Source organism: Condylura cristata, unplaced genomic scaffold, assembly GCF_000260355.1.
Source record: "Condylura cristata isolate star-nosed mole 26May11 unplaced genomic scaffold, ConCri1.0 scaffold00020, whole genome shotgun sequence".
In the NCBI taxonomy this organism is placed as follows: Eukaryota; Metazoa; Chordata; class Mammalia; order Eulipotyphla; family Talpidae; genus Condylura; species Condylura cristata.
In genome coordinates this window covers 26155933-26183527 of record NW_004567121.1, presented here as the reverse complement: position 1 = coordinate 26183527, position 27595 = coordinate 26155933, and the positions used below count along the sequence as shown (strand labels likewise).

Here is a 27595-nt window from a genome sequence, read left to right as displayed (position 1 = left end):
TTTCAGTCCATAAGGGGGTAAAAGCTAGTTTGTCATTAATACAACCCTTTTCATCCTTTTCTCCTCCTAAGTTCAACCGGAGATGCTGGTGCACCAACGTGCCGCTCCTCTCACCTTTTACCTCTGCTCTCTCACCACACTGCTCTGGAGATCAGAGCAGTGGTCCCTTTCATCTCTGCCTCACCCCTTCCTCAACCCTGCTCAGCCTTTCAGTAGCTTAGTCAGTGGGCCAGCCCTGCATTCCTGGGAACTACTGAGTAAGCCCTGGAATCTCTGCACAGGGCAAGCTTTCTGTTGTGCATGTTTGGCCCAATACTTTTGATTTATGAATATTAAATAATTAGACACGACAGGCCTTACCTCCATTTTCACCTTTTAAAAACTTAAGAGTACTTTTATTTCATGGCACTTGACTTTGTTTATTCAGCATGATTAGGGCATATTCAGGCTATAGCAAGCCTGTTAAATATTTACCCGTGAGGCGGATATTTATTCATGAATCAGCAGCACTTATCATTGTGTGATGCTGGAAGCCAGGTTCAGTCCCCCAGAAGCAAAGAAACTACCAAGTGAAAATAAAGGATACAGAAGTGTCCTTTTAAAAATAAACTCTCAGTTAAAAGTATTCTTCATAGAAATTAAAGTGTTTCACACATTGAGGCTTTTCCTATACAACTAAGGCATTCAAAATCAGATGTGACCGAATGGCTGGTATCTAGCACCCAAGCTTTGGTGAATCTCATTGCTTGGTGGTTGGAGGACTGACAAGGGAATAAAGCTGCTGCTTTGTGGGAATGAAAGGAAGATGAGCTTTACAGCAACAGTGCCTGCATGCCTGGTGCTCAGCGCCTCTAGGAACCCTTCAGCATGACTGGAATCCTGACCCAGCCCATCTTTGTAGCCCTTCCTGTTAAAATGTCTCCACTCTATGGATGAACATACATCAGCAGAAGCAGCATAGACTCTGGAAACAGACCTGGCCATTTTCTAGTTGTGTGAACCCAGGAGATTTCTGCTGCTCCCAGAGTCCTGATTTCTTCACCTGCAAAATAACTGTGATGATTCCCACTGTAGTGAAACATGGGGTGGATTAAATTAGATCATGAGAAAGCACCTAACAACAAGTGTTAGTCCTTAGTAACCCCAGAGCAGAATGCAGAGACTGGACTGGGAATGAAGCAGCCAGTCTTCAAACATGCTCTGCCTCTGCTTCTTCATTTATTGTTTAAAGGCCATTATTTCCCCAGGGGAGAGGGTGTAGGGAGTGGTTTAAACTCAGGAGATTGCTGTAGGTTCTTCTGTAGTCTTGTCTTTTCGTTTATGCTGTTTTCCTTTTCCCCACCACCGCCCTTGTGTCTCTCTCTCCAGCTTTACCTAAGAGACACATCATGGTGCTGGTTCATTCCTCTGATTTTTATATTTTGCTTTGTCAAATTGTCTGCTATTTAAATGCCCAGCATTTTGTTTTTAGCATTCTGACTTGCTTTACTACATACGATTTTCTCCATTTTTAAAAAAATGACTGTATTTCACCTTTCCTTAGGGCTGAATAGTATTCCATGATATTCTTTAGTCATCTGTTGATAAACAGCTAGCCTGCATCCATGTCCTGGCTATTGGAAATACCACTGCTGTGAACATTGGGAATGTATAGGTTTTTGCATGTTGTTTGGCTCAGTGTCCAAAGTGTGGGATTGCTGGGTTGTACCGTATTTCCAATTTTAAGGTTTTTAAGGTAAATCTACTGAAATTGCTTTCCATAATGGTTGCACCAGTTCGCGTTCTTACCAGCAGTATAGTTGAGCTCCCCTTCCTCATCATCCTCTCTGCCACTTATTGTCGGAGGTCTTTTTAATATTGTGCCATTCTCAAGACTATGAGCTGATACGTCACTGTGGTTTTAACCTGTACCTCTCTTAGGGAGAGTGTCATGAACATCTGTTCATGTGTCTCTTGGCCTTTCAGTGGCCTTGTTGGTGAATCGTTTGTTCATATCTGCTGTTCACTTGTTGAGTTGCTTGCTTTTTTTTTTTTTTAAAGATTTATTTATTTGTACATACAGAACTGGGGTACAGGCCAGAGGCTCAGGGGTGGCGAGAGGCTTCACCAGAGACAGAGTGGGGAACAGAACAGGCAGATCGACGAAGTACACTGCTGAGGGGAGCAGCGGGCGGGTCAGGAGAGGTCTGCCGCGCCATGTGGTCACCTCCGGGGCAGGCAGGAATCGAACTCATGCGGAAGTGGCTTTAGCTTCTCAGTGCAGTGCTTTAACCCGCTGTGCCACCAGGAGGGCCCGAGTTGCTTGCTTTTTTAATGTTGAATTGTATACTTTTAAAAATCTTAAATATTAACTCCTTACATTACATATCAGGTTACTATTTCTCCCATACAGTGGAGGGTCTTTTTAATCTTCTTGCAGACAAAGACTCTTCATTCTTTGTATTCAACTTAATTAATGCTTAAGAATTTATCCTGCAGTAGTTTATGCAGGTTGAAGTCCAACATAATCAACTTGGAATCAAATAATTCTAAATTATTATTTTTTTGTGATATTGTATTATGCTAAGGATTATTCCTGTAAGACACCTATGAGAAACCTGGATCTTGAATTTATACAGTTGTTGTACCAATAGCTACAGCATATAAATACTAGATTTTTTATTGTTATTATAGAATTTTATTCTTAACTGGTTTTCCATCTTGTTGAGAACATTGGAATCTTCTGGTTAGATGTGTGCCCTCTGTGTACTGCTAACAAAAGAAAAAACGAAAAACAACAAAAAAAAACCTTACCTCTAGTTCACAGGAATTTCCTTAATCATCTTCAGAGTTTTGGTGAAATCTTATGCCGTGCCAACTCTGAGAGTAACTGCAAAAGGAAATGATGGTCTTGCCTATTTTATGTGATTGTAGAAGGTAGATGATTCATTAATAACATTCTTAGTCAAGTGTTTTCATAATTTTCTCAGTTGTAGGAATTGTGCTTTTTATGATATGAGTAGGAAAAGTAAAAGGTATGATATGAACAGGAAAAAAAGTGAGTAGTTCCGCTCCATGTTGATTTTTTCACACCACCTAGGTTTTATTTATTTGTTGGGATTTTTCATTCCTGTTGGTAAATACATATATTATTCATTTTTACCACAGAAATTAATTTCAGAAATGTATAGTTAAAAGGGAGAAGGTGAGTCCCTCCCTGGTGGCGCAGCGGGTTAAAGCACTGCACTGAGAATCTAAAGCCACTTTCGCATGAGTTCGATCCCAGCCTGCCCTGGAGGTGACCACATGGCGCGGCAGACCTCTCCTGACCCGCCCGCTGCTCCCCTCAGCAGTGTACTTCGTCGATCTGCCTGTTCTGTTCCCCACTCTGTCTCTGGTGAAGCCTCTCGCCGCCTCTGAGCCTCTGGCCTGTACCCCAGTTCTGTATGCACAATTAATTAATTTTTAAAAAAAAAAAAAAGGAGAAGGTGAGTTTGGAGTCCTTTCAGTAGTTATATACATCGCTTCCTGTATCACAAATGCTGCATTGAAACTCTCTGCTCTAAACTATTTTAGCAATGATTTTCTAGACTGTTACTATGAAACATTTTGCTTCTATTTGCAACTTTGTACTGTGGGGACTTGGGTAATGAATAATCACAGTATTAAGGGATTTCAATGGTCGTTTGAGATCTCACTGTATTATAGAGAGGGCTTAAGAGGCTTACAGAAATATATGCATTAAAATAAAATTCAAGTAACAAAACAACCTAGGGCCAAAGGAAAGTGATTGTGGGATAGAAGATGAAGTGAAAACTAAGGACAGCAAATAAAACTCGTGCTGTATGGCTCTAAACACTTTCTCTTAATAACTATATCCTGGCTAATTGACACTTAAAGGAGAATCTCTGTAAAGTTTTGGAAACTGTTTCTGGATCACGTTGTGTCTTAGTGCTTAGTTGGCTGATATTTGACTGTACTTCTTGTTTAGATGATTTGCTGTGTACTCGGACTAGTAGCAGAGTTGTTACCCATGTTGGCATGGATATAGAACCATGTAGCATGGTTTCAGAAAATGTTTAATTAATTGCCACCATTTAAAAATGGAGAGACAAAATAATGGATTTCTAGCTCCACTGGAAAAAATTAGGATCCGCTGAAAGCAAATTTGTATTCCCACATGTCAGGGTTCTGCCAGGGCTAAGCAACGGAGAGCCCTTCGCAATGACCATAGAATGCCTAGCTCCTTAGAAATCCTGCTTGGTTCACACCACTTTGCTTGGAGTTTACCGCCCCTCACCTAGACCACTGCTTCCCAGTGAAAGTAAGGAAACTAAATTGCAAGGAGGCTGCCCCAAGTCACAAAGCTGGTAAACTACACAACTTGTCACAATGTTGCACCAATTGAAGAAGTCCAGTTAAGGTGTTTAATGAATAGCTAGCGCTCCCCACCTCTGAATTGGACTTAATGAAGAGTATGATTTTATCTATAGGTACAACCCATGAAGAATGGGAAGACATTTACCCATGCCACTCAAAATTTACCACGTTGTATTGCTATGTGATTAAGAGCATTCGTTGTTAAACAGATGAAAATAAGGACTGTTATCATAAAGTGAATTCCATAATGGTTCCTCATCATTAATGCAGGTAGTTGGTGGGTAGACTTTTTTGGTAAGAGAAGACAGGTGTGTTTGGGGGTGTTACTTAAGTTACTTGAACCCTAAGTGACGTGTCCATGGCTTTTTGTCCTTTCAGTGCACTTGGAGGCTCCTCAGCGCTTCACATCCCAGCTTTTCCAGGAGGAGGATGTCTCATTGACTACGTTCCTCAAGTATGCCACCTGCTCACCAACAAGGTAACGCCAGGCCCTGACTACCCACCTGAGAGCCCACTCTCCTCCCCATCTTGGTTTCAGAAACTAGCCCTGACCTGTAGCTGTCCTGCTCTGAGTAACAGCTTACAAGTCTCCCTGTTTCTCAGCCCCTTTCTTACTGCTCTCAGGATTCTGACATTCTGTCCCAGTCTTTCCTTCATGTTTTAATTTATATTGGAGATTTAAAATCCCCTCTTTCTTGAATTTTGATTATGTCCTTTATGCTAGATCATTCCCCTTTGGGTTTGAAACTTGAACGCTGTTGCGTACCAGTGAATATAGTGGATGTCTGCATGTGCGTGTGTGCATGGGTCATTCACCCCTACTTGACGTCGGGAAGCCTCTAACATATCTTTGTCTCTGTTTGCTTCTGTTGACCTCACGTTTTAAAGTTAGTTCTGGATTCTCCCTAACATGTCAGGAGTAGTTCAGTAGCATTCTGCTCATAGGGGCAGGATGTTTAGGTCAGCTGGTCTTATGGCTGGGCACATCAGAGCATCCAAAGCTGTCTCCTAGCTGCATTAATGGACCATTATTTGGCAAGTAGTGGTTATCATATATTCCTGGAAAGTATTAAAAATATATTTGCTAATGTCTAGCCAGTGTACTTACCTAAAAACTGGAGAAACTAATCCACAAGGAACACTCTCTCCTCTCTCATATGGACTGACTCAGTTTGCCTAATTCTAGCCAAAGGATTATTTTCTTTGCTCCTATTGATTTGTTCACATTGGCTTGGAAAATAGGTCTTTGGTTTGTTTCTTTCACTCAAAAGATAACTCATTTCTAGACAGAAAATATCCTTAAAGTATCATAATATTACAGTGTTCAGCATTATTTTTTAAATGTCAGAGAAATGAAACTCTGGCGACTCTACAGTCTTCATACTTGGCATGGGTCCCGGGCCATTTCCCTCTGGTGGGCCAGATTCCCTGGCCTCCACCCCTTCCAGAACTGATTGAAAGACAGAATCTTATTTATGTTGTGGAACTTTGCACTGCCTTCAACTCCCAGCATGATGGAGAAAAATACAAATTTGGCCTTCCAGGACCAAGGCGTCTTTTTAAAAGTCCCCAATTGAAATTAATTTCTAGTTACACATTTTCTTCAAAAAACTATAATACTGTTTTCCCAGAAATATAAGAATCAGTCCATTTTACTTATCTGGTTCCCTTTCATTAATTTTACTTGTCTTTAAAATTGATGTTCTTCTGTTTGCTACAAACGAGGACAGTATGGCTGCTTTTAGAAACAGCTCTTCAAGTGAATTTCCATAATTACGTTGGAACTATCTTTATAGCCAGTTTTGTTGTGGGTTTCTGTTAAAATGGTTTTCTGTTTTTAAAATCAAGTATACAGAACTGTTTTCATCCCCTTTTTAAACAAAGCCACTTAAGCAAACTTATCATCTGTTTTTCTTTTCCCAAAATAACATTAAGCCTGCAAAGTAAGCACTGTTTTTTTGTTTTTTGTTTTTTGTGTTTTTTTTTTTTTGTAAGTTGACATAAACCCTATTATATAAATAGAATTGTTCTACTTTAAAGCGTATAAAGTGGCTATCAGTACCAATTGTGTCCGGTTATTTCAAGCACTTTATCTTGGACTTTAGTCAGCCTTGGAAACAGTGTAACTGAAGCCAATATAAATTACCTTGGGGTCCTCTCTCTTATAAGGAATATATTTTTTTGTTAAAAATTGATGGGTAGGTGTCTAATTAGTTTGCATTTTTTTAAATAGAGACTATCATTTGGCGATAACAAGGAAATTAAAAAAAGGCAAATTGTCCTGTTGTAACACTCTTTATTCTGAATCCTAGTAACTTAAAAAGAAAAAAATTAAGCCTCCTTCGGCCTTTTCAATAGGAATGTTATACACAGTCAACAGATAACCCTATTTAATGAGAGGAAGCTTCTCTTTCTGGAGATTGCTAGTTATTAAACGCACAAGGGAGGTAGAATTTAAAATGATCATTTTCTCACCTTAATGGAACAATTGGTTCAGACAAGAATCTCCAAGAGATCCTATAACCACTAGATAACTGGGTTGGGAGGTAGAGCTCATGCTTCCAGAGGGACATCCTTGGGCCAGCCACGACAGCAGAGCGGCCTTTCCTTCCCAGTGGAGTGGTTGGGCTCTCATCACCTTACTCAGTGAGCAAATTCAGTATCACCTGCAACACAAAATGTTTCTTGCTGAAATCCTCTAACAATAAACCAACCACACCACTCATTTTAACTTCCAACTTATAAAGAATGCAGAGGGTAGAGGGAGAAGCAAGGACACAATCAGAGAATCTAAGGACTTTCTACAAGACAACCAGCTGACTGACGTCTGTGAAGAGCCTGTGTCCCATGTGTCTGTGTGGGTGCGCACGTGCACCGTGGACACACTCTCGGGGACGGCTGTGTGAAGTAAACACCTGGCCCTTGAGTACACGCTGCTTATAAAAACATTTGCAGGATAGTTGGGAAATTTTGAAAATGGACAGGGTGTTGGATGAATTCACAGAATGGTTGCTAAGATTGTTGGATATGATAATGGTTTTCTGATTATGTAGAAAATGTCTTGTGTTTTTTTGTTTTTGAAATGCATGATGAAATACTTAGAGGTGTCTTGATGTCTCTAAATCTATTGAAATGTTTCAGAAAGTTTGATCAATTGATAGATGCCTAGATGAAGCAACTAGGCAAAATGTTAATAGGTTTTGAATATCGGTGAATGGGATATGTGTGCTCATTTTACTATTCAATTTCTCTGATTCATTGAAATTTTTCATAATAAATCATTTAAAAATGTCCGAGACCACTTCTCAATTTTGGGTTCTGATTCCAGGTACAGTATGTGATTCAAGGATATCACAAAAGAAGAGAGTATATCGCTGCTTTCCTCAGTCACTTTGGCACGTAAGTCCTTTGTTTACTCTGTTGCACCAATGGTGGCCTGCCCCGGCCACCGGGCTTCCTGCCAGGCTTAGTAAGAATGCAGTACTTACTTCTTACAGATATCTTCTCAATGCTGCTTTGATTCTTTTGGGTATGTTTTATGTTGCTTACGCAAAGATTCCCAGGAAGACACTGAGAACATTTTTTAATCACTTGTTAGCAAATAATAAAATCACATATCTTCCCGCGAGCAGCAACATGCCGAGCCCAAACAGCACGCGAACCGCGTTTCCCAGCCCACAGTTCTGGAGTTCCTCACAGTTTGCCTGGCACGCTCCCCTCCACCCCACAGCGGGTCAAGCGGTTCAAATGCTCTGGTGTATTTTATACTGGAGAAAGAAGCCCCGAGGCGAGTTCAGGATCATGCTGGAAGCCACACACCTGCAAGAGACCCATCCAGGGTGGGAACCCAGTTTCCCAGGATTCAGGTGTCCTGACTCCCTACTACTCCCCACTACTGAGATTCAGGAAGGATCTCTTACACACCAAAGTGATGAGTCACACTGAGATTAGTTGTGGGGTAAAGGCCTCACCCAGAGGGTAACAGGAAGTGAGTAACTGCAGGAAGGTGGGCATCTCCCGCAGCTGTCCTGAGTGTTTGCCCGGCCCGGGCGGCCAGTGGTAGTGCTGTTGGCAGCTCTGTTCTTAAATCAGGCAGGGCCTTATCAAGTATCTACTTGGAGCCTAGCTCCCTGAGAGGAGAAAGCCTTTTCTGAGGTCTTCTTTAAAAGGCAGAGCTTTCTACCCATTTGGGGGAGCTAAGCACTAAGGGTTTTAGTATTCTGGTTTTATCTTATCTTATTCCAGAAGATGGTTGATACATATCTGAGAATATATACAATCATGCAAAAATAAAATGTCAACAAGGCAGTGAAATTGGAACAAAAGGAAAGCAGGACTAAGAAAAAGATGAAATCTAGAATCAAGTTGACTCTTTCCTTGTTATTTTACAAGTTGTGGCATAACTATAAGCAAAATTTCTACTACTCAAAAAAATGTCAAGTAATATTCTCGTTTTTCCTTTGTGAAATTTTTTTATGTCTCCAAAATAGAAGTGTCAATATCTAAATAGTATGACTGTCTCTCACTTGAATCTTATTTAATACTTAAGCTTTGCTTCCGTTTTATGAACATTTTTTAGAAAGTACTTATGATACAATGGCTAATAAATGGTACTGTTGTTCTTCTAAGTTTTGAGTTAGATGATCCTTAGTAAATACAATGAAAATGAAGCAGCTAGCAAGATCACCTCCTGGGGAGGGGGTATGTCCTACTTCACTCCATTACCATGCAAGAAAAAAAAGAAAATTGTATTTATAACTATTTTTAAATCTTAATCTTTTTGTCTGTGTTTTATTATACATATGATAAAGTAATATAGTGGTAGTTATATAAAGCTACTCAATGATATATATAGGCCCTAGTATCGTACTGTATGCATAATGAAAAGAATTCTGTACTTGGTTTTGCTTATGGGATGCAGGATCAAAAAAATTATATGTCACTGGGTTAAATTCATGAAACGGAATGTAAGCTGATGAATGAAATTCCTGACTTAAATCAGAAAATCTGAATGACATACCAGCAGTTTTTGGGTAACCCCCTTAATCTTCAGAGTTTGCCTTTGTAATGGGTGCAGTTGTATCTGCTTCTTAAGCTGAGGAGAAGGCATCTGAGACAGCAAAGGCGGCTTCACATGGGTGAGAAGAAGTGTCATTCCTGGCCTCAGTGGTGTGGGACCTCTGTGCCCACAGCCCCAAGCATGGGGAGGGAGACAGGGAACTGAGCTACTAGAATTTGACCAGGACCTTGACTCTTACAGCATGCGGTCCTTGCTGACACCAGCACCCACCCACCTCCCTCCCTGCTGCTTTGTCCAGGGGGAACACAGGGAAAGCACAGGTGAAGAGAGTCCAAGAACTTTGGGCGAAAATAACACATAATTCTAAGCTTAGTGACATTGTCATTGTTCCTGTTTAGTGCCCAAGCGAAAGTGAGACTCATTACTAGACTGACAATATAGAGACATTCTAGTGCCATTGCTGACTTGATTTCTTAATTTTTCCTTTTCTTCATAGCCAGTAATTAGTATTTGCAAAACAAGATATGGTTTATCTCACTCACTTTTCACAGTGCTATAATGAAATTTGAAAACATTATTACATTTGTTTATAGAGGAGGAAATTAATGCTCCAAAAGTCAAATGTTTTGCCTGAGGTCAGGATAGAAAATAAATGACAAAGCTGTAACTCCAACCTAGGGCTCTCGTTCCAAATCCCATGTCCTCCCTGCAGTAATGCTTACTCGCCTTAAATGTACCCTGGAATCAATAGCCCTGACTTTGTGAATGTATTCCCACTTGGCTCTGTCTATTTTATTCCTTATATTTAGAGGTGTCGTGGAGTATGATGCAGAAGGATTTACAAAACTCACTCTGCTGCTGATGTGGAAAGATTTTTGTTTTCTTGTACACAGTAAGTAGATTTTTGCTATTTATATGTCAGCATCCATTTTAAAATGTATCAACTTATATGTGATAATGAGCAGGTGAACCCTTAGTGTCCTAACTTGGTTCCTTGTACTTCAGCATACATGTATTTATTTTATCGCATAGTCTTAGAGAGAAGACATCTGTAGGTCAGGTATAGTTTGCCCCTGAGGCAGGCTTAGTCTTTGCACAATCTGTAGACATTTTTGATTGTCAGAATTGGGATTGGGAAGGATTGTTGCTTTAGGTATTTAGTGGGTAGAGGCCAGGGTGTTATATAACATCCTACAATGTACAGAATAGCCCTCTACAACAACAGCAAAATCTAGTGCAAAATGTCTATACCTTTACCTGGGAATAGAAATCTGTTTCAAAGTTATCGTTTCTGTATAAGGTCTCAAACTTTCAAGGTTAATCAAAACATATTTGCTTTGATCATTTGGTTATTTTCCTTATTAAATGAAAAATCTACAACTCTGATAATATATCTTACAGTTGAGACAATGTTTTATTGTGTTCATGCATCACTTATCAGTGATTTTCCATATATGGTCATATTTAAATGTCTGTTGTGATATGTTGATCAGTTCATCAATAAACGTTGACCCAACTTTTTCTTAATGGACAGAGTCTCTTTAGTTTATTTACTTGCTACATAAGAGCCAGTGGCCCATGGTGCTAGGTTCAAGTTACAAGCCAGCCATGATCTTTATATTTTAGTAATTTGTTAGACAAAATGCTTGGCTTTCAAATCAAAGGTAATGGAATTCCAGCTTTCCGAAGTCTAGTTAAGAAAAGTTGTGAGTCTGGGTTGACTTTTATAGAACTACCCTAGACCTTCATAACTATTTTAGGAGAGAAGCTTTGGCACTATTTAGCAATAAATGTGACTATCTGTGTAAAGATGTTTACACAGATATAAAGATATAAATATGTGTAAAGATTGACTTGGGAAGCTTTTTCTTCCCTCAGCAGATTTAGCATCTTGATTGTGATTTACATAGGTTAAAATAGTTCTTAAATTAGTTTGTATTTCCTGATTTTACACTAACAGATTGTAAGGGAGGAAATCCAAAAATGTCCTTAGTGGCAAGAGAAAAAAAACCTCTAATTAGAACTTTACCATGGTTATAGAGATAAACCAATAAAATATAGCTACTGTCCATTACAAATATGAGCTCAGCTGTAGAGATACAGAGATGACTGAGAGTTGGTTCTCCCCACCTTTAAATGTTTCCCAGTGTAGACATGCAGGCTTCGTGTTGAGCAAACCCTCAACATGAGCCCTCCATTGAGACTGTGTCACAGTAGTTCTAATAATTATGTGCATGAATAGAAAAGAGTTGGAGCAGTAAAGATTTTAATCTTGTAACTAATTGCATGACCCTGTTCAAAGCATTAGGACAAGCCCCTCTATGCTTTAGCTTCCTTATGTCTGGATCTGATTGTTGAGTCCTGGGGAAATGTTGATGTGGAGCTTAACCTGTAACACAGGACCAGGTGGAAGAGGAAATCGCAGTAATCAGGACCTCTGTCTTATTCATGTATCCGCTCCCTTGATTACAACACCCAGGGACCACTTGTTCTCTTTTTTTGTCTCTCCATGAGAAGATCCCTCTGGTCCCACCTTCTTTGGCTCCACTGAACTGAGCCAAATCATAGTGGTTCCGGTGGTACTTCAGGTTCTGACTCCATGGTTTTCCATTCTGAGTCCTAATTCCTTTGAGAAATCCACTTTCACTTCAGCCCACCTCTGTCGGTGAGCTTTGCGAGGAGGGCCTATCCCCTGTGCAAATGGTGGGAGTAAGAGTCAGAGGCCTCCAGGGTGACGATGGAAGACCCAGGAGGAAGGACACACAGAGGACAGTTGTAAACTGTAAGTGAGATCAGTGTCTTAGCCAGTTTTCTCATCAAATTGAGGCATAAAGGACTTGGTCACATCCAGAAACTTTTTTTTTTTTTTTTTAAGATTTATTTATTTATGCATACAGAGCTGGGGTACAGGCCAGAGGTGCCGGGGGGGGCTGTGAGAGGATTCACCAGAGACAGAGTAGGGAGCAGAACAGGCCAATTGACAAAGTACACTGCTGAGGGGAGCAGCAGGCAGTGAGGAGAGGTCTGCCGCGCCATGTGGTCACCTCCGGGGCAGGCGAGGATCGAACTCATGCGGAAGTGGCTTTAGCTTCTCAGTGCTGTTCTTTAACCCACTGCGCCATCAGGGAGGGCCCCCAGAAACTCTTTTGAGGAAGGTTTCCTGTCCATCATCTTAGTGGCATGAAATTTCGAGTCCTTCCTAAAATCGCTTTGGTCTCCTAGTCTTGGTTCTGCTTTCATATCTGCTAAGATGAAGTCAGAGCATATCAGGCATCAGGGAAAACAAATATTCTTGGCGTGGTTCATTCTAACCTGTGTTTTCCAGAAGCTCTTCTGCTGGTGGCCCGCAAGAGTGATGTTTAGGGGCAGAAGAGCACCCCCCTTTTAGCCCTCCCAGCTCTCTCATCGGCACATTCAGTGTTACAGCAATTCATACTGCTGTGGGAGGTCTAGTCCCGCAGGAACACCTTCTCCATGGCACCGGGTGTCCAAGCTGCTCACAATGCCTCCAACTTCCTCTTAGCTTTTGCAAGTGAGACTTGCCAATTCAATCTCAAAGTCCTCGGTCCACTTTCACTCAGAAACATAGAACCGCCAGACACTTATTAGAATAGGGACAAGGAACCTAGGGCTTTGCCAGTTTACTTTTTCCAGCGTGTTTCCACAGGCTGTTCTTGCTCTGCTCCCCAGGCTGCCTGCTCTCATCTCTCAGGTTGTACCCACATTCATCTCTCCCAGCAGGCCGGACCTGCTGATGAATCAAGGGGCTTTGATGCTGTTTCCTGTTCCATCATTAAGGCACAGCCCATCTTTAAATAAATTAGTTCCACCCTTCAACTTTTTTCTTGTATCTAAAATGTAGTACTTGGTACATCAGAGCAAAGCTTGGTTAGAGGATGCGTTTTACACAGGCACACAGTGAAGCTTCTGACATTTACCTTCCTTCAGAAGCATCTGCTCGCTTGATTACAACACCCAGGGACCACTTGTTCTCTCTTTTTCTCCCCCATGAAGATGAGGAGGTGAATATGAGGTGACAGAGACTGAACGTTAGACTGCAGTGAAATTTTCTGAGATCTGGAGAATGTGGAGAAGAAAGAGGGCATGTCAGAGGTGGAGCCAGTCTTCTGGCCGCTTCACTGCTGGAGGGACGCCAGGTGACACCTCTGTGCGCCCTGCCTCTGCTCTGTCCACACTCCCCAGCATACCGCCTGGTGGAGAAGGAAGTGCTCCTCTCTTGAGGCAGACAGCTCTGACCTCAGACTCTGCCAGTGCCTGCGGAAACGAGAATGCTCCAGGGGCCCGCCGCACACACTCGGGACTCCAAGGAGCCACTCAGCTTCCTGGCCTCTTGGCTGTTCCAGGAGTGGGGATCGTGACCATGATTGTGGCCGTGGAGGTTCTTCATCTCTTATTCCTCTGGCTTCCTTCATCTGTTATCGGGGTATCATCAGATACTTAAACTACAGCAGGGTTGGGGACTTGGTATCCTCCAGAAACTTTTTGAGGACGGTTTCCTGGCCATCAGCTAAGAAGTAGTTGTAGTGGCTACATAGGAAATTTCATAGATGCCTATTTGTTTTTTCCTCTGGAGCTACATACTGTCTTCAAGCTAGCGTTTCTTCATAATGTTCATGACAAAGAACCAGACAACATGAGCACCAGAGAGAAAGGCAGCAGCCCTTGGTTGTGGACCTCTGTGAAGAGCATGGACACAGAGGAGAGGGGACTGCCACCTAGAGACGCAGGGTCCTTCAGGGAGGAGACCAAGATCTGTGGTTTCAAGGCAACGAGAGTGTCTCTGGCTATGTGAGCAGCTCTTCCCCATTTCCTGTAAATCCTTGACAAGCCGACATCTGAGTCTCCAACCTGGACTGTCTGCCTTATCTCGACCATTTCTGGCCACTTGGCTGTTTCATTTCATTTTCCCACATTTCTTCCCCTAAGCCCAATCATTTTCACTGGGTTCTGGGTTTACTCAAGTACTGTGTGGCATTCCAGGGAATATTGAAAGTAACTCCGCTGGGCCTTCAGACACTTGAGAGTCCAGCACAGGGTCAGCAGACTGTAGCCTGTGGGCCACATCCCACCTCACCCTGTTTTTATAAGCTAAGAATGGCTCATGTTTTTTTAAAGAGTTGTTGGAGAAAAAGAAGAATATACAATAGAGATGGGAAAGCCAGAAATGACAGCCATCCGGAGTCCAAGGGGTGTGTCCAGCTCATGCACAGCTACGAGAGACAGCAAAGTGCGTGCAGGCGCCACAGTGGCTGTAGCACAGTGAACTGGGCAGGCGTCCTGAGCTCGCGAGGAAAGAGGCAGAAAAAAGCTGGACTCGATCAACCTCTGTGGGTCCGTCAGGACTGAGTACTAACAGATAGTTGGAAAACAATAGTTTAAGCAAGATAGAAGATCTCTCTCCCTCCTCTTCCTCCTCCTCCCCCAACCCTGTGTGCATGTGTGTGTACCTGTGTGTATCAGAGACAGACGGACACGCACACACACACAGTCTGAAGGTAGCAGTCTAGCGCTCAAGAGGCAGATTTACGGAAGCCAGTTTCCTGTCAGCTTTCTACCCCCACCCCACCCCCATCCCTCAGGTGAAGCTTCTTGTTCGTGATTCCAGACAACTGTCGGGCTGCAGCCATCACATCCGCAATCCAAGCGACCAAACAGCAGACAAGTGTGGACAGGTACAATCCTCCCCGTATGCTGAGACTCACAAGGAGTCTCTCTCACCACTTCCAAAGTTCAGTTTAGATGGCCTCGGCATGTGAGCCCGGACAGACCGGAAGTAGTTCTTTAGCCCAGCTGAAGTGTTGCCTAAGTGAAGTTAAAAGACAAGGATTTGGGATTTGTTTAGTCATGGTCCCATCAGCAAACAAAGGTCACATCACACAGGTAACTGGGGAGAAGGTAATGGAAGAACCGTGTCCAAAGTATACACGCCATGGACAGGGTCAAAGAAAACCCAAAGGGACGGGCAGTAACAGCAGGGAGACATCACTTCCCCTACACCTCAGTTGTCAAGAGCAGTGTGGGGTTGGAAGGCTCTAGCTGTGGCTGCAGGAGCGGGCCTCCTGACAGGAGCCGGGGCACTCCTTTGCTGGCCATGCAGGAAGGGTTATTTCTCCTTTCGATTCTACTGGTTTTATTATTAGGTATCTGCATGCTCACAATCGTTATCTCTCGCACCCACCCGCGTTATCATTGTGGGAAGTCCCGCTTTGCCTCTGGTGGCACCGACAGTCCCAGGTCTGCCCTCCACGATGTGACCACACCCACCCCAGCTTTCTGTGGCCGGTGTTTGCTTGATATACTTTTTTCAACCCTGCCACTTTCTGTTTGTTTTTGTTGTTGTTTTAATCTTTAAATCTGTATGTGTCTCTTGTAGACAGTACATGTTGGGTTTTCCTTCTGTATACATCTTAACAATCTCTACTTTTCAAAAAGTTTACCCCGTTGTCATTTAATTAGCGGCATGGCTGGATTTGGGTATTGATACCTGTTTTCTGTTTGTCCCATTCCTTTTTGTTCCTCTTTAACTCCCTGTGCCAGGTAAATGTCTTTGGTGTGCTGTTTTAGCTGCTCTGTTGGGTCTCCTTAGCTGTATTTTTTGGAGTTTTCTCAGTGGTTTGTGCTGGTAATTGCAGTAGCATCTTTAACACACTCTGCTTCACATAAAATGTCCTGAATTTGGTAAAATATAACAGTTTGCTCCTTTTCTCCCCCCCCCCGCCCCCTTCTATTATTGATGTATATGTTACAGTGTAAATACAACCTTATCTATTTTGGATATAATCACATTTTCAAAAGAAATTTAAGGAAGAAAAAAAAGTTGTGTATCTTGTTGTATCCGATCTGTCTCATCTGTCTTCGTAGGGCTCACTGTTCTTTTCCAGTTCATAGTTGCAGAAGTGAGTGGCAGGAGCTATTTGATCGAGTGGGTGATGAGTTTCTTTTTCTGAGTTGTTGTTTTTCTTATTTCAAATAGTTAAAGGTGACACAGATTTCGTAAGATTATTCTTTTAGTACTTGACCTTATCTTTTCATTCATTCAGTCCAGAAAAGTTATTTTGTTTTTCAAAAAATCAGTTTTGCTAAGATTTTTCCCTAAGGTTAAAGGAAATTGATACCAGCAAACTCATTCAGTTAATCATTTAAATAACTCTTTCCTCATAAGCCTGTAGTCAAGGCCAGTAAGTTAGAAGTCAAGACAGCTTTTGGAATCTGCTCACTGCCACAGATGCCAGTCCCAGCCCTGATTCTCGGCCACGTGGCTGCTGGTGCAGCCAAGGAACCTTGGGCGCCCTGTGGTGCTGCCCTTCCTCACCACTCAGAAGCTGTCAGAGAAGGAGCCCCAGTTCCTCACACCGCTGGCCACAGAAAGTGTCTTGGTGAATACTTAGTGGCAACAGAGATAATTCTGAGAAAGATCAGTTCTTTCTCAAAAGTTGCTTGCTTTCTTGTATAAATAAACACATCTGAAGAGCAGCTCCGAATCAGCAAAGTGACTAAAATTAGGAGCCACAATGTTATATATTAGCATTCACTTCAAGCCAACTTTATAGTTTCTACGTGCTCATTTTAGAATTTGGCGTGTTTACTTAAGGTCAGGCATATATAAAGATTTGTGTTGTTTATCATTTCTAGTAGCAGCACTTAATCAAAGCAACAGAAACTAAAATTCGGTATGAACAAAAAGAAACTAATCAGTTTTACATATCGTCAAAATGATAAAAGAATATGGAAAAAGAAAGTCTGCTTTCTAAATGCCTTTTTTGCTCTCTTGGACCCTTTTGATACTTTAAACATTTTGGTTCATTTTTATCCTAGACTTCCTTGCAAGAGCTTAACTCTGCTGGGCCAGGCGGGTCTCATCTTTTGATTATACACACATGCACGCCCTGTTCATGTTTTACAGCTCAAATTGCTCCAGTCTTTTGCCACCATCACTGTTTTGATGCAAATTGAAACTTCTATTTTATCTTAGAATTTACCTACAGAAAGTCTTTTGTAATTCCTGAACTTTTTTCATTAATCTTCTTTGGATGGACACGGTGTCTTCCCTCTGCTGACACCTTTCCAAGGACCTGTTAGGCCTTCTGTGGGAAGGAAGCTGCAAGCACTGCCCACCATCAGCCTGGGATCCCCCCACCCCCTCTTCCATCTACTATGTGAGTTATTCCAGTGGTGATTGTTGACTAAAGTTTTTGCTAAGGTGAGTTTGTCTGTCTGACCTGTGAAAGCTTCAGTGATTTTTGACTTAAAAAAAAAAAAAAGTGTGCAGCTGCTTTAAAACTAACAAATTGTAGCCCAGGTTGCCATCTAACACAAAGCGATCGAGTTGTTCCCAAGAGTGACTTTTAAAATATTGACCTACCTTGGTGTAACCTTGCCTTGGGATGTATTTTAAAGTTCTGTTGACACTGATGAAGCATGGGCGTGATTTTGGTGCAAAACTTTTCTATTGTTCAAGATAATAGTGAAAGTAGTATTTAGCAGGTATTGAGTGTATATACCATGTGGTAGAAAGTATCCTCAGTACTTTGCATATATTATGTTATTTACCACAATCCTCACAACATCCTTCTGAAGGTAATTACTAGTATTACCCCATTTTACAAATGACAAAACAGGAAGAGTAGATATATTCACTGTGATAGAACTAGCAACTGATTAAATTCAGAAACTGATTCTGGAGCCCTTATACAATTTGCATTAATCTCTTGCTCTCGATAATTGGTTGGCAGTACCCTCAAGTATATGATGAATTTTGAAAGTCTTTTGGAGCTGCAAAGAGGACCTCTAAGCCACAGGAATTAAAGTAGAGAGTTGATGTCCAACCATGCACTAGTTAGAGGTCTGTGTAGACAGTTTCATCTCTTGGGAACTTGAGTCAGCACTGCTGATCTGAAGACAGAGAGGCATGAAGCCAGAGGCCTTTCCCCATCATAGTCGCAGGTTGTTCAGCTGTAATCCCCCTGCCCAGTGGCATAAATATCCAGGCCCAAGTGGGGTTTCACTTAATGGCAGTAGAAATATCAAAACCAAATGACTTAATTAAAGAATTAACCAGCTAGTGACTACCAGAAAACCTGAATTATCTATTTAACATAGTACATGGAATCAGGTATAATTGTTCAATATACAAAGTCCACACAAACCTACAAATACCGCTTGAGCCAAATAAGCAATACAGATGTGGGAGTAGCCAGGCTTTGAGACAAAAGGGAGCGGTGGGAACTGTGGCACATTGCAGGCCCCTTGACATCATCTTTGTTGATCAGTGTTTTTCAGAGAATACAAACCAAACATTTATGCAGGCCAGCTGATGGCCTATGAACCTTTCGGGGGGAGAGGGGGGCTTATAAAAATGTTAAACACACACAGAAGTAGAGAAAAATGTAATGAACCCTCTTGTATCCATAGATCCCTCTCCTTTTAATTTTTTTTTTTCACTTCTCTGGAATATTCTGAAGCAAATGAGAAGTATCATTTGCTGAGAAGTATCCCATAAGATACACTTAAGTGTGTACCTCTAACAAATAAGGCTGCTTAAAAGGATATATCCAAAGAAACATCTCATTCTTTAATAGCATCTTATACCCATTCTGTGTTCAGATGTCCCTTTGTCTCAGCCATGTTTTTTAACCATCAGTTTGTTCATGTCAGCATCTAAACAAATCAAGACCCGTGAGTCTTGAAAACCTTTCTTGAGAAGAGATATAAACCCAAATAATCGATTTATATACCACCCATTTCCTTCCCCATAATTAGATTTAAAATATGGAGTAAAATTATTAAAAACATCATTTCTTCCTTGGGTGTAGAGAAAACAACATCTTTCATGTGTTTGTCATCTTATAGTTTCTAAGTACTTTTATCTGTCTCATTTAGAATATGAGCTTTCCAGTTTCTATGCCAGCTGAAATAGACTTCTTCACACTAGGATGGCCTTTGTACCAAAGGCCTTTTTAGTAAACCATCTGGATCCATTCTTAGAACCGTGTTTTTTATTGCACAAAATAAGATATATGGTCCTACAAGGATGCTGGTGTAACTAATAATACGATTATCAAGTCTTAAAAGTCATGATATGGAGATAGAAGAGCTTCTTTGTTAACACCTTAAATATCCAGTGGCACATCTAACTAGTAACCACTGAAATTTTGAAATAGTAATAAGCATAAAGAATATTTTGATATAGGAGCAACACCTGCAAAGTGATATAAACATATCTGTGATTTCTATTGCAAACAAAGTCAGAGTACTGCTAGTACTACTACTACAGAGAATATATCTACATATGTGAAGGACATGCTGAATTTCAGTTAAACATAGTGAATATAAAGATATAAATTTCTCCACAGGGATTACACTGAGGTGAAAAATGCACAAATGAAGAATGATGAACATTAATTAATTTAATTAATTAAAACAAAACCCCAAAACGATGTAAATTTCTCCTCCAAATTTCCAGATGTACTGAATTTTATGCAAAGACATTTGGAGATGAGAAGAAGGTGAAAGGTGGCTTGAGAATCTCTGAAAACCCCGTTTACAGAGAGGTAGGACGTGACTTAGTATCTGGCCCTAAGGTCATCTGTGATATTGTGGGAAATAGGACTGGGTTTCTTAAATCCAATTAAGTGTTTTCCCCATGTTTGAATAGCCCAATTCTAAGACAAGCAAGTACTTTCTTTTTTTAAAGACTTATTTATTTATGCATACAGAGCTGGGTATAGGTCAGAAGTGCAGGGGCAGTGAGAGGATTCACCAGAGACAGAGTGGGGAGCAGAACAGGCTGACTGATGAAGTACACTGCTGAGGGGAGCAGCAGGCAGGTCAGTAGAGGTCTGTTGCGCCATGTGGATCACCTCTGGGGTGAGGAATCAAACTCATGCTGAAGTGGCTTTAGCTTCTTAGTGCTATGCTTTAACCCGCTGCACCACCAGGGAGGGTCCGCAAGTACTTTTTCAATAATAAGTCAACTGTCGAGCTGCTAACATCTTAAACACCAGCCTGAGAACTGAGTAGCATTCAGATTAAGGGAAATAGCAGAAAATAATGCTCAGATTTAAGGTTTCATAACTTTTCCATTTGTGTATTTTATGCTAATTATACAAATTTAACTTCAAGTCAAAGGGCATATTTTTTCACATCTTTTTTGAGGTATACTTTGCATATGGTAGAATTCACCCATTTCATGTGAGCACTTAATGAATTTCACCTAGTCTGTACCGTCATTACACAAGCACCACAATCGGACAGAAGATTTTAATCAGCCTTGCGTTTCGACATCTACAATTGACCTGCAGCCCTGGGAGCCACTGACCCTGTCCTGTTGTAATTTGTTCTGCCGTAGTATGTCTAGAACGCCAGTGGACTGCAGTTTTGTAGTAGATGGTTTTCTCTGCTTGACTTCTTTCGCTGACTGTATGCTTTGAGATCCAGCCATTCTGTTGTGCGTGTCCATGCCTCATCCTTGTTTGTTGCTGAATGAACGGCCTTCATTCTCCATTCTGTTGTTTTTTTCCTAGATATTTTGTTTCTAGTTTCTGAGTATTAAGAATAATGTAAGTGGAGTTCAATTACAAGCCTTTGTGGAAACATAAATGTTTTTATTTTTTTGGATAAAAATCCTAGGAGAGGGAATGCTGAGCCCTGGGGTCCATGTGTCTCACTCGGGGACATACTATCTCTGTATGGGCTGTGCCTCTCCACGATCGCAGCTAATGATGTCAGAGAATGTCAGTGCTTTCTCCTCCTCCACAGCACTTGCCGATGCTCATCCATTCAGTTTCAGTCACTGTGGGTATGTGTAGCATCGATGCACTTTAATTATACAGTTCCCTCATCCCCTAGTGATTGGTGATGTTGGACATCTTTTCATGTGCTTATTTGCCAAGTAAGTTATTTTGTAAGCCATGTGTTCATATCGTAATTTTAATTGGATGATCTCTTGTTTTGAGTTACAGGTTCCTTAAATTTTTTTGAATAAAAATCTTCTGTCACCTATGTTCTACAGATTTTTTCCCCCGGTCTGTGGTTTGTCCTTACATTTTCTTAACTGTATCTTTTAGAGAGCAAACATTTTTTAATTTTTTAAAAAGATTTATTTACTTATGCATACAGAACTGGGGTACTGGCCAGAGGTGCAGGAGCGGTGAGAGGATTTGCCAGAGACAGAGTGGGGAGCAGAACAGGCAGATGGAAGAAGTACACTGCTGAGGGGAGACGCGGGTGAGACAAGGGAGGTCTGCTGCGCCATGTGGGTCAGTTCCAGGGCCGGGATCAAATTCACTCTGAAGCAGTTGTGGCTGGCTTTTAGCAATGTGTCCTAACCCGCTGTGCCACCAGGGAGGGCCAATTTCTAATTTTGAAGAAGTCCACTTAATCACGTTTGAATTTCTTTTTGTGTCTTGCATAAGAAAATCTTGCCTAGTGCCATTCATAAAGAACGTTTACATTGTTCTTTACCTTTCTTTATGAAAGGTCTTCTTTTAGCTCTTGAATGTGGGTCTGTGATCCAGTTCAAGTTAAGTTTTGTGTATGGTGAAAGGTAAGAGAAATCTTTTTTTCTATACTATATTTGTTTCAACAACATTTTTTGAAATGACTGACCGTTCCCAGTTAGATTACCTTGCCACCTTTGTCAAGAATCAGTTGCCCGTAGGACTGGCCACCTGTTTCTGTGCCCTCTGTTCCTTTCCACCTATCTGTGCTTCATTTGAAATCAGCGGGTTTAAATCCTTTCACTTTGTGTTTCTTCTTCAAATTCTTCAGGTCATTTAGACTCTTTGCTATTCTGTATGCATTTTAGAATTCGTCTGTCAGCTTTCACAGAAAGCCTCATTGGATTTTCACTGAGTGGGTGACCCCACTGCTGACGTGAAACATCGAGTCCTCCGCTCCTGAACATGGTGTTGTTTCCATTTTGCATAATTTTTCATTTTCTATGGCAGTGTTTTATAGTTTCTAGTCTACAGGTCTTACACATCTTTTGTTAAATTCATCCCTAACTATATTTTAAGCAATTATGAATCATTTTCTAGTTGTTAATATTTGGAAATAGAACTGACTTTTAGTAGATTCCTTAGGGTTTTTATGTATGTGATTTTTTTCATCTGCAAATAAAGTTTTACTTCTTCCTTTCCAGCGTGCATTTCCTTCCCTCCCTCCCTCACCTTTCTCTCCCTTCCTCCTACCTTGCACCTCTCAACTTGCCCTGACCTATGCAGCAGTTGATTCATTTGTTTGTTGAGTTAGTCCTTCAGCCACCCTACTGAGGCTGTAGGTGCAAGAGTGCGGCCTCATGAGGAAGGTGAGCGCTGAAAACGACAGTGGAAGGGTGAAAGTGGAATGCGAGGCAGACCCAGATGCTGCGGGAGCACTTCAGGCAGTGGTTAGCACAACCAGCGGTGCTGAGGGGAAAAAATAGCGTGCGTGTGAGGAACTGTAAGTGGTTTAGAATTTCTCAAGTGTATAGGAAGTGGTGAGAGAATGAACTAAAAGAGGCAGTTAGAGCCTAGAAGTTAGAGAGCATGGTATACCAGACTGATGAATATGGACTTTACCCTGGGGCTACATAGCCAGGAGTTGTTTGAAGAGTGTTCAGTAGAGAAATGACATATTGCTTTGTATAAACAAGAATTCTGGTATTGGTGTTATATAGAAAGTGATTTGGAATGGGAACCAGAAAGTTGAGAAGGACAGTTTAGGGTAGAGATGATGAGACCTGTACAAGAGTAGTCAAAATAGGTGGAGGGGAGAAGAAAATATCTCAAGCTAAATTTTGGAATTAAAACCAGCCCCATAACATCAGCCCTTCGTGATTGACCTCAAGTAGAAGGTGAAAGACTAAGAAGAATTAGGATGAGTCCCTAGCTTATCTTGAGTCATCTAGATAACCAGGGGTGCCAGCATTTGAAGCAGGGGTTATATTAGGAGGAACAGAACTGGGGACCTTGAACCCAGTTCAGGATATGTTGGTTATGCGCACTGAACGTCCCAGTGGAGACAGACTGAGCAGGCACTCACATGGGACAGTTGTGCGGCAGAGGCTCTCGCCAGCTTCACCTGGCGTCTGTTCTAACTTAGGAGCTCCACGCCGTCCCAGTCGGTGACTCATCACTGTTTGGCCCGACTGAATTCTTTTGTTAAGTATTCACACTTTGCACTGGCAAATCTGGTTTGGAACTTGAAATCTTGATGCACTTTTCCTCCCATGTGAGGTCCAGATTCCTGAGGGGGTCTGACCTAAGAAGCACAGACAGAGCCTTTGGGGTACATGCCACGATTTGAGAGATGGGGGGCCAGAACAGCAGTTATTGCCTCTTCTATAGCTGTTCCAAAAACCCTGGACGTGCAGATGATCAGGAGAACCCCAGCCCCGGTGTACACTGTACACGTAATGACCCTAATTCCTCATTCCTCTGTGCCAATGAGGTGCTACATGGTTCCCTGGTGTTATATCTGTTGCACCCAACTGTGAATCTGTCTCTTTGTACTGAGTCTTTTGAACTCTCCCTAGCGTTGAAAAGGTGGATTAGGGGTTCCCTGTCTCCGGGGAAACCATAGTACCTAGCAGTGATCAGCAAACTTTGCATACAGGTGAGCCTGGTGAAGGTAATTGTAAAAAGAAATCTCTCTGTGTGGCTGAGGCCAAGAAGTTTGCGATTACATTCACGTTTCTAAATGCCAACCTCTCAACAATTGCTGACCTAACCCATTGTCTCCACTCAGCTTTACTTGCCATTTAAGATACAAATTTAGGTCCATGCTTTTTTTCCAGTTAGCCTTTCAGTTTAGACAGAGTCTTGTTTAGCTATAAAGCTAAACAAGCTTTACAAAGATAGGGGCTTGCCTTTCTGTATACTCTCAGATAACAACTGAATTTGTCATGAACATTCAAGTATATTCTTTGTGCTGGGCACCATCCCGAATACGAAAGAAACAAGACTGCACGGGGCATGTTCCTTTTTTGAAGGAATTTACAGTTTAATATATTTAGATTCCCTGAGGCTTTCCCAGTGAACATCGTCTCTCTTTTTAATCTCTTCAGCTATGCTAATATTTCTTATGTTTTATTTGGCTGCAGCTTGGAAACCTCATATGTATTATGAACTGTCTCCTGTGTCAGACAAATTAAAAGAACTTGCAAAGTTTATCCTTAAGCTCTTGTTTGACTGAGACCTCAGAAGTGAATTGTGGTCTCAGCAAAGCCTCTCCAAATGCATAGGCTTGTTTCATGTTGGAAGGATGGAGTGGGCCAAAACCTCCAGTTCAGACACTCCACCACAGTCCACAAGAAGGTGAACCCCGTTTGGATGAACAGTGTTGGAACACTTTATTTATACGAAGATGAAAACACACTCAGTTGGCCTCTAACCAGGGGACAGACTACTTCAAAAGACTCATTCTTCTGGGAGGTGAACAGTCTGAGATTGCAGCTCAGTGGACTCCACAGAGAGTAAACAGAAGAGACTATGCACCCTAATGTTCAAAGACAGTTTACTCTCCACCATTCACTGGGCCCATTATTCCAGAGATCCCGGGGCTGCAGAAAACCAACACTAGTTAGAAGGAATGCTTTCAAGTTTGGTTCTTTTAACAGTTCTAAAGTCCTTTGGAACAACCCAGGTTTAACTCTAGTGCCCTGAGAGCATTAGCTTTTTAAAGCCACAGGTGACCCACAAAGGTACTAACCAGTGCTTACAATGCAGAAGTGGGAGTGAAGACCTCAGTTTCCATTTCTGATCTCATTTTGTTCTGTAATTTGGTCAGCCTCAGTTTCCCACATATGGAATAATATAGTTAAATGGGTTGGTGTTCTCAAGCAAGCAAGGCAGTTGGGAAGCAGGGTGCCTGCTTTAGTGTTTCTAATCCACTTTCAGCAGTCTGAAGTAGTCTGTCCTGGTTATAGGTCAGGGAGTGTGTTTTCATCTTCTTATGAATACACTGTTCTAACACTGTTCATTCAAACGGGATCTGCCTTCTCGTGGACTATAGAAGAACAGTTTCCAGTTTTAGGGTTATTTCCAGTTTTAGGGGACAGGTGAAAGAGCTTAGCCAAGGTTCTCTGCCATGTACAGTCTTGGTTGACACACAGTGAGGACCCTCAGCTAACTACTACTGGCATTAAAAATTTGAGGGGAATAAAAAATGTAACTGTCCCCCCTCTCATAAAACATAGGGACCCACTCTAAGAATGTTATTTTTATTATTTTGCTAGGTAATAGAGTCATCTGATTTAGAAAAAAAAAACAGTATTAAACATCTCATCCTCACCCCTCCTTAAGCCACCCTGTTCCTCATTGTGCCACTTCTGTTCATTTAATTCAGCCTTGCATAGTTTCTTTATGTGAATAAAACCAGTTAAGGAGATATTCTAAATTTTCTTCTTTCTCACACGAAAACTTGCGGTCACTCTCTGTGCCTGGAAGGAGGACTTGTGGTGTCTTGCTGCCACAGACATGCAGTTCCTAACCTCCTTCCCTCGGTCTTGGAGACTTGAGTTAACACACAGCTCAGAACCTGCAGTTTTCTAACCCTTATACATAGGTAGGGTTTATATTCTGCTCCTGTCATTCCCAACTTGTTAGGAAATGTCTCTTCAATATTGAATGGGACATATTATAATAAAGTACTTTGCCATTTAATTTGACTCTCTTGGAACCCCATTAAGTTGGCAAAGCGCAGGTCTGTGGGGCCTGTGGTGAGAAAGCTGAGAGGCAGACTGTATTGGGTGGGAGGGTGACCTCTGTGTCTTGTGCCTCTCTCCTCCTCTGCACACCGAAAGCAAGGGAGAAGCTGTAGGACGATGGCAAGAGCCCAGAACTGGCATTGCCAGTCACCCCCCTTTTCCTCCTCCCCAGCCTTACAAACCAAACACAGAGAGAGAGAGAGAGAGAGAGAGAAAGAGAGAGAGAGAGAGAGAGAGAGATGTATTTTGAAATATGGCAAGCCTCACAGCTGTAATGGGCAACTACATCTGGCCAGTGCAGTAGAGGTCTGATCTGGTCAGTCTGTGGTGGTCGTTGCAGGCAGGAGCGGTCTCCTGTTCATGACCGCTACAAGATGGAGCCAAGTGACGGAATTCTGCCACTGGTAGACCTGGCTTCCTCTGTCGGGCGGCTCTACCATCTGCTGTGGTCTCGGCACCCTCCACTGCATCCTCTCGTGAGGCCTACATGTCTGGAATTAAAGGGGCCAGGTCTACAAGTGGCAGAATGTGTTTGACTGCACAATGTGTTTGACTCTGCTCAGAAGGGAAAGTGTTTGAGGAACTCACATGCAGGAACAGTCACGGTAGCATTGTTAGCTGTGGTCTAAAAACCAAAAACTAAAAAAAAACCCAGACATTTGCTGATGGCAGAATGGTGTTAGACTCACCCAATGGAATGTTACACCATTATGAAAATGACAAACCAGCAACACACAATAAAGATGAAATCTCGGGACCAAGCAAGTCTCAGGAAGCATGCAGTAAGATAGAATTTTTATGTAAGTAGTTCAGAAACAAGAAAAAACAGACATTGTATTATTTAGGGATAAATTAAGACTTTAACGCCATATATTTTAAAACCAAAGAATGACCAACCGCTAATTTAGAATAGTAGTCATCTCTGGAGAGAGAAGCAGGGAGATTGAACAGAGGGAGCAGTGTCCCCCTGGTGCTAATGTCTTTGCTCTGAGCAGGATATAGATTGGGGCATGCTCTGCTTTTCACTAGATTATAGAATTCAAGTGTCTGAGAAATGTTCTTTGATGTACACCAAATATTCCCTGGTATTTAAGGTATAGACTAGAGCAGTGTAACTGAAAGTAGCAAAAACAGCTTACTAGTAGCCATAACAATGTAACATAGAACAGGCCCATCACTTGAAAGATGCTCCTAATGCTGTGAAAGTGATCCTGTTTGAGGCTGGGTCTCCCCAAGACCACAGATGTCACTGGTCTGCATCGTCCGTCCAGTGCCTTGGTCAGCTTGCGTCTCCTGCCGTTCTCTCCAGTGCGCCATCAGTTTCCATTGAGTCAGCTGCCCCGTCCATTGCGTCAGTCATCTGCAGTGTCATGGCGTGTCCCAATGCCTACTGTGGGGATTATTTCCTGTAGAAAAGTCTCAGAGGTACACTGTCCATGAAAGTCCATCTTTACTTACCCAAATTTTCTAATCACCATCCCTTTGAGAGTACCTCATGCCTGCGGAGA

General features: G+C 41.9%; 1 protein-coding gene across 1 annotated transcript in view; it reads left to right on the top strand.

The window, feature by feature from the left end:
- BRE (brain and reproductive organ-expressed (TNFRSF1A modulator)) overlaps positions 1-27595 on the top strand; it is a 341266-nt gene that overhangs the window by 257780 nt on the left and 55891 nt on the right. Inside the window, exons 8-10 of the mRNA XM_004686335.2 lie at positions 4738-4837; positions 7688-7758; positions 10189-10271. Coding sequence (XP_004686392.1) covers positions 4738-4837; positions 7688-7758; positions 10189-10271 — 254 coding nt within the window. The remainder of the gene's footprint in view (positions 1-4737; positions 4838-7687; positions 7759-10188; positions 10272-27595) is intronic.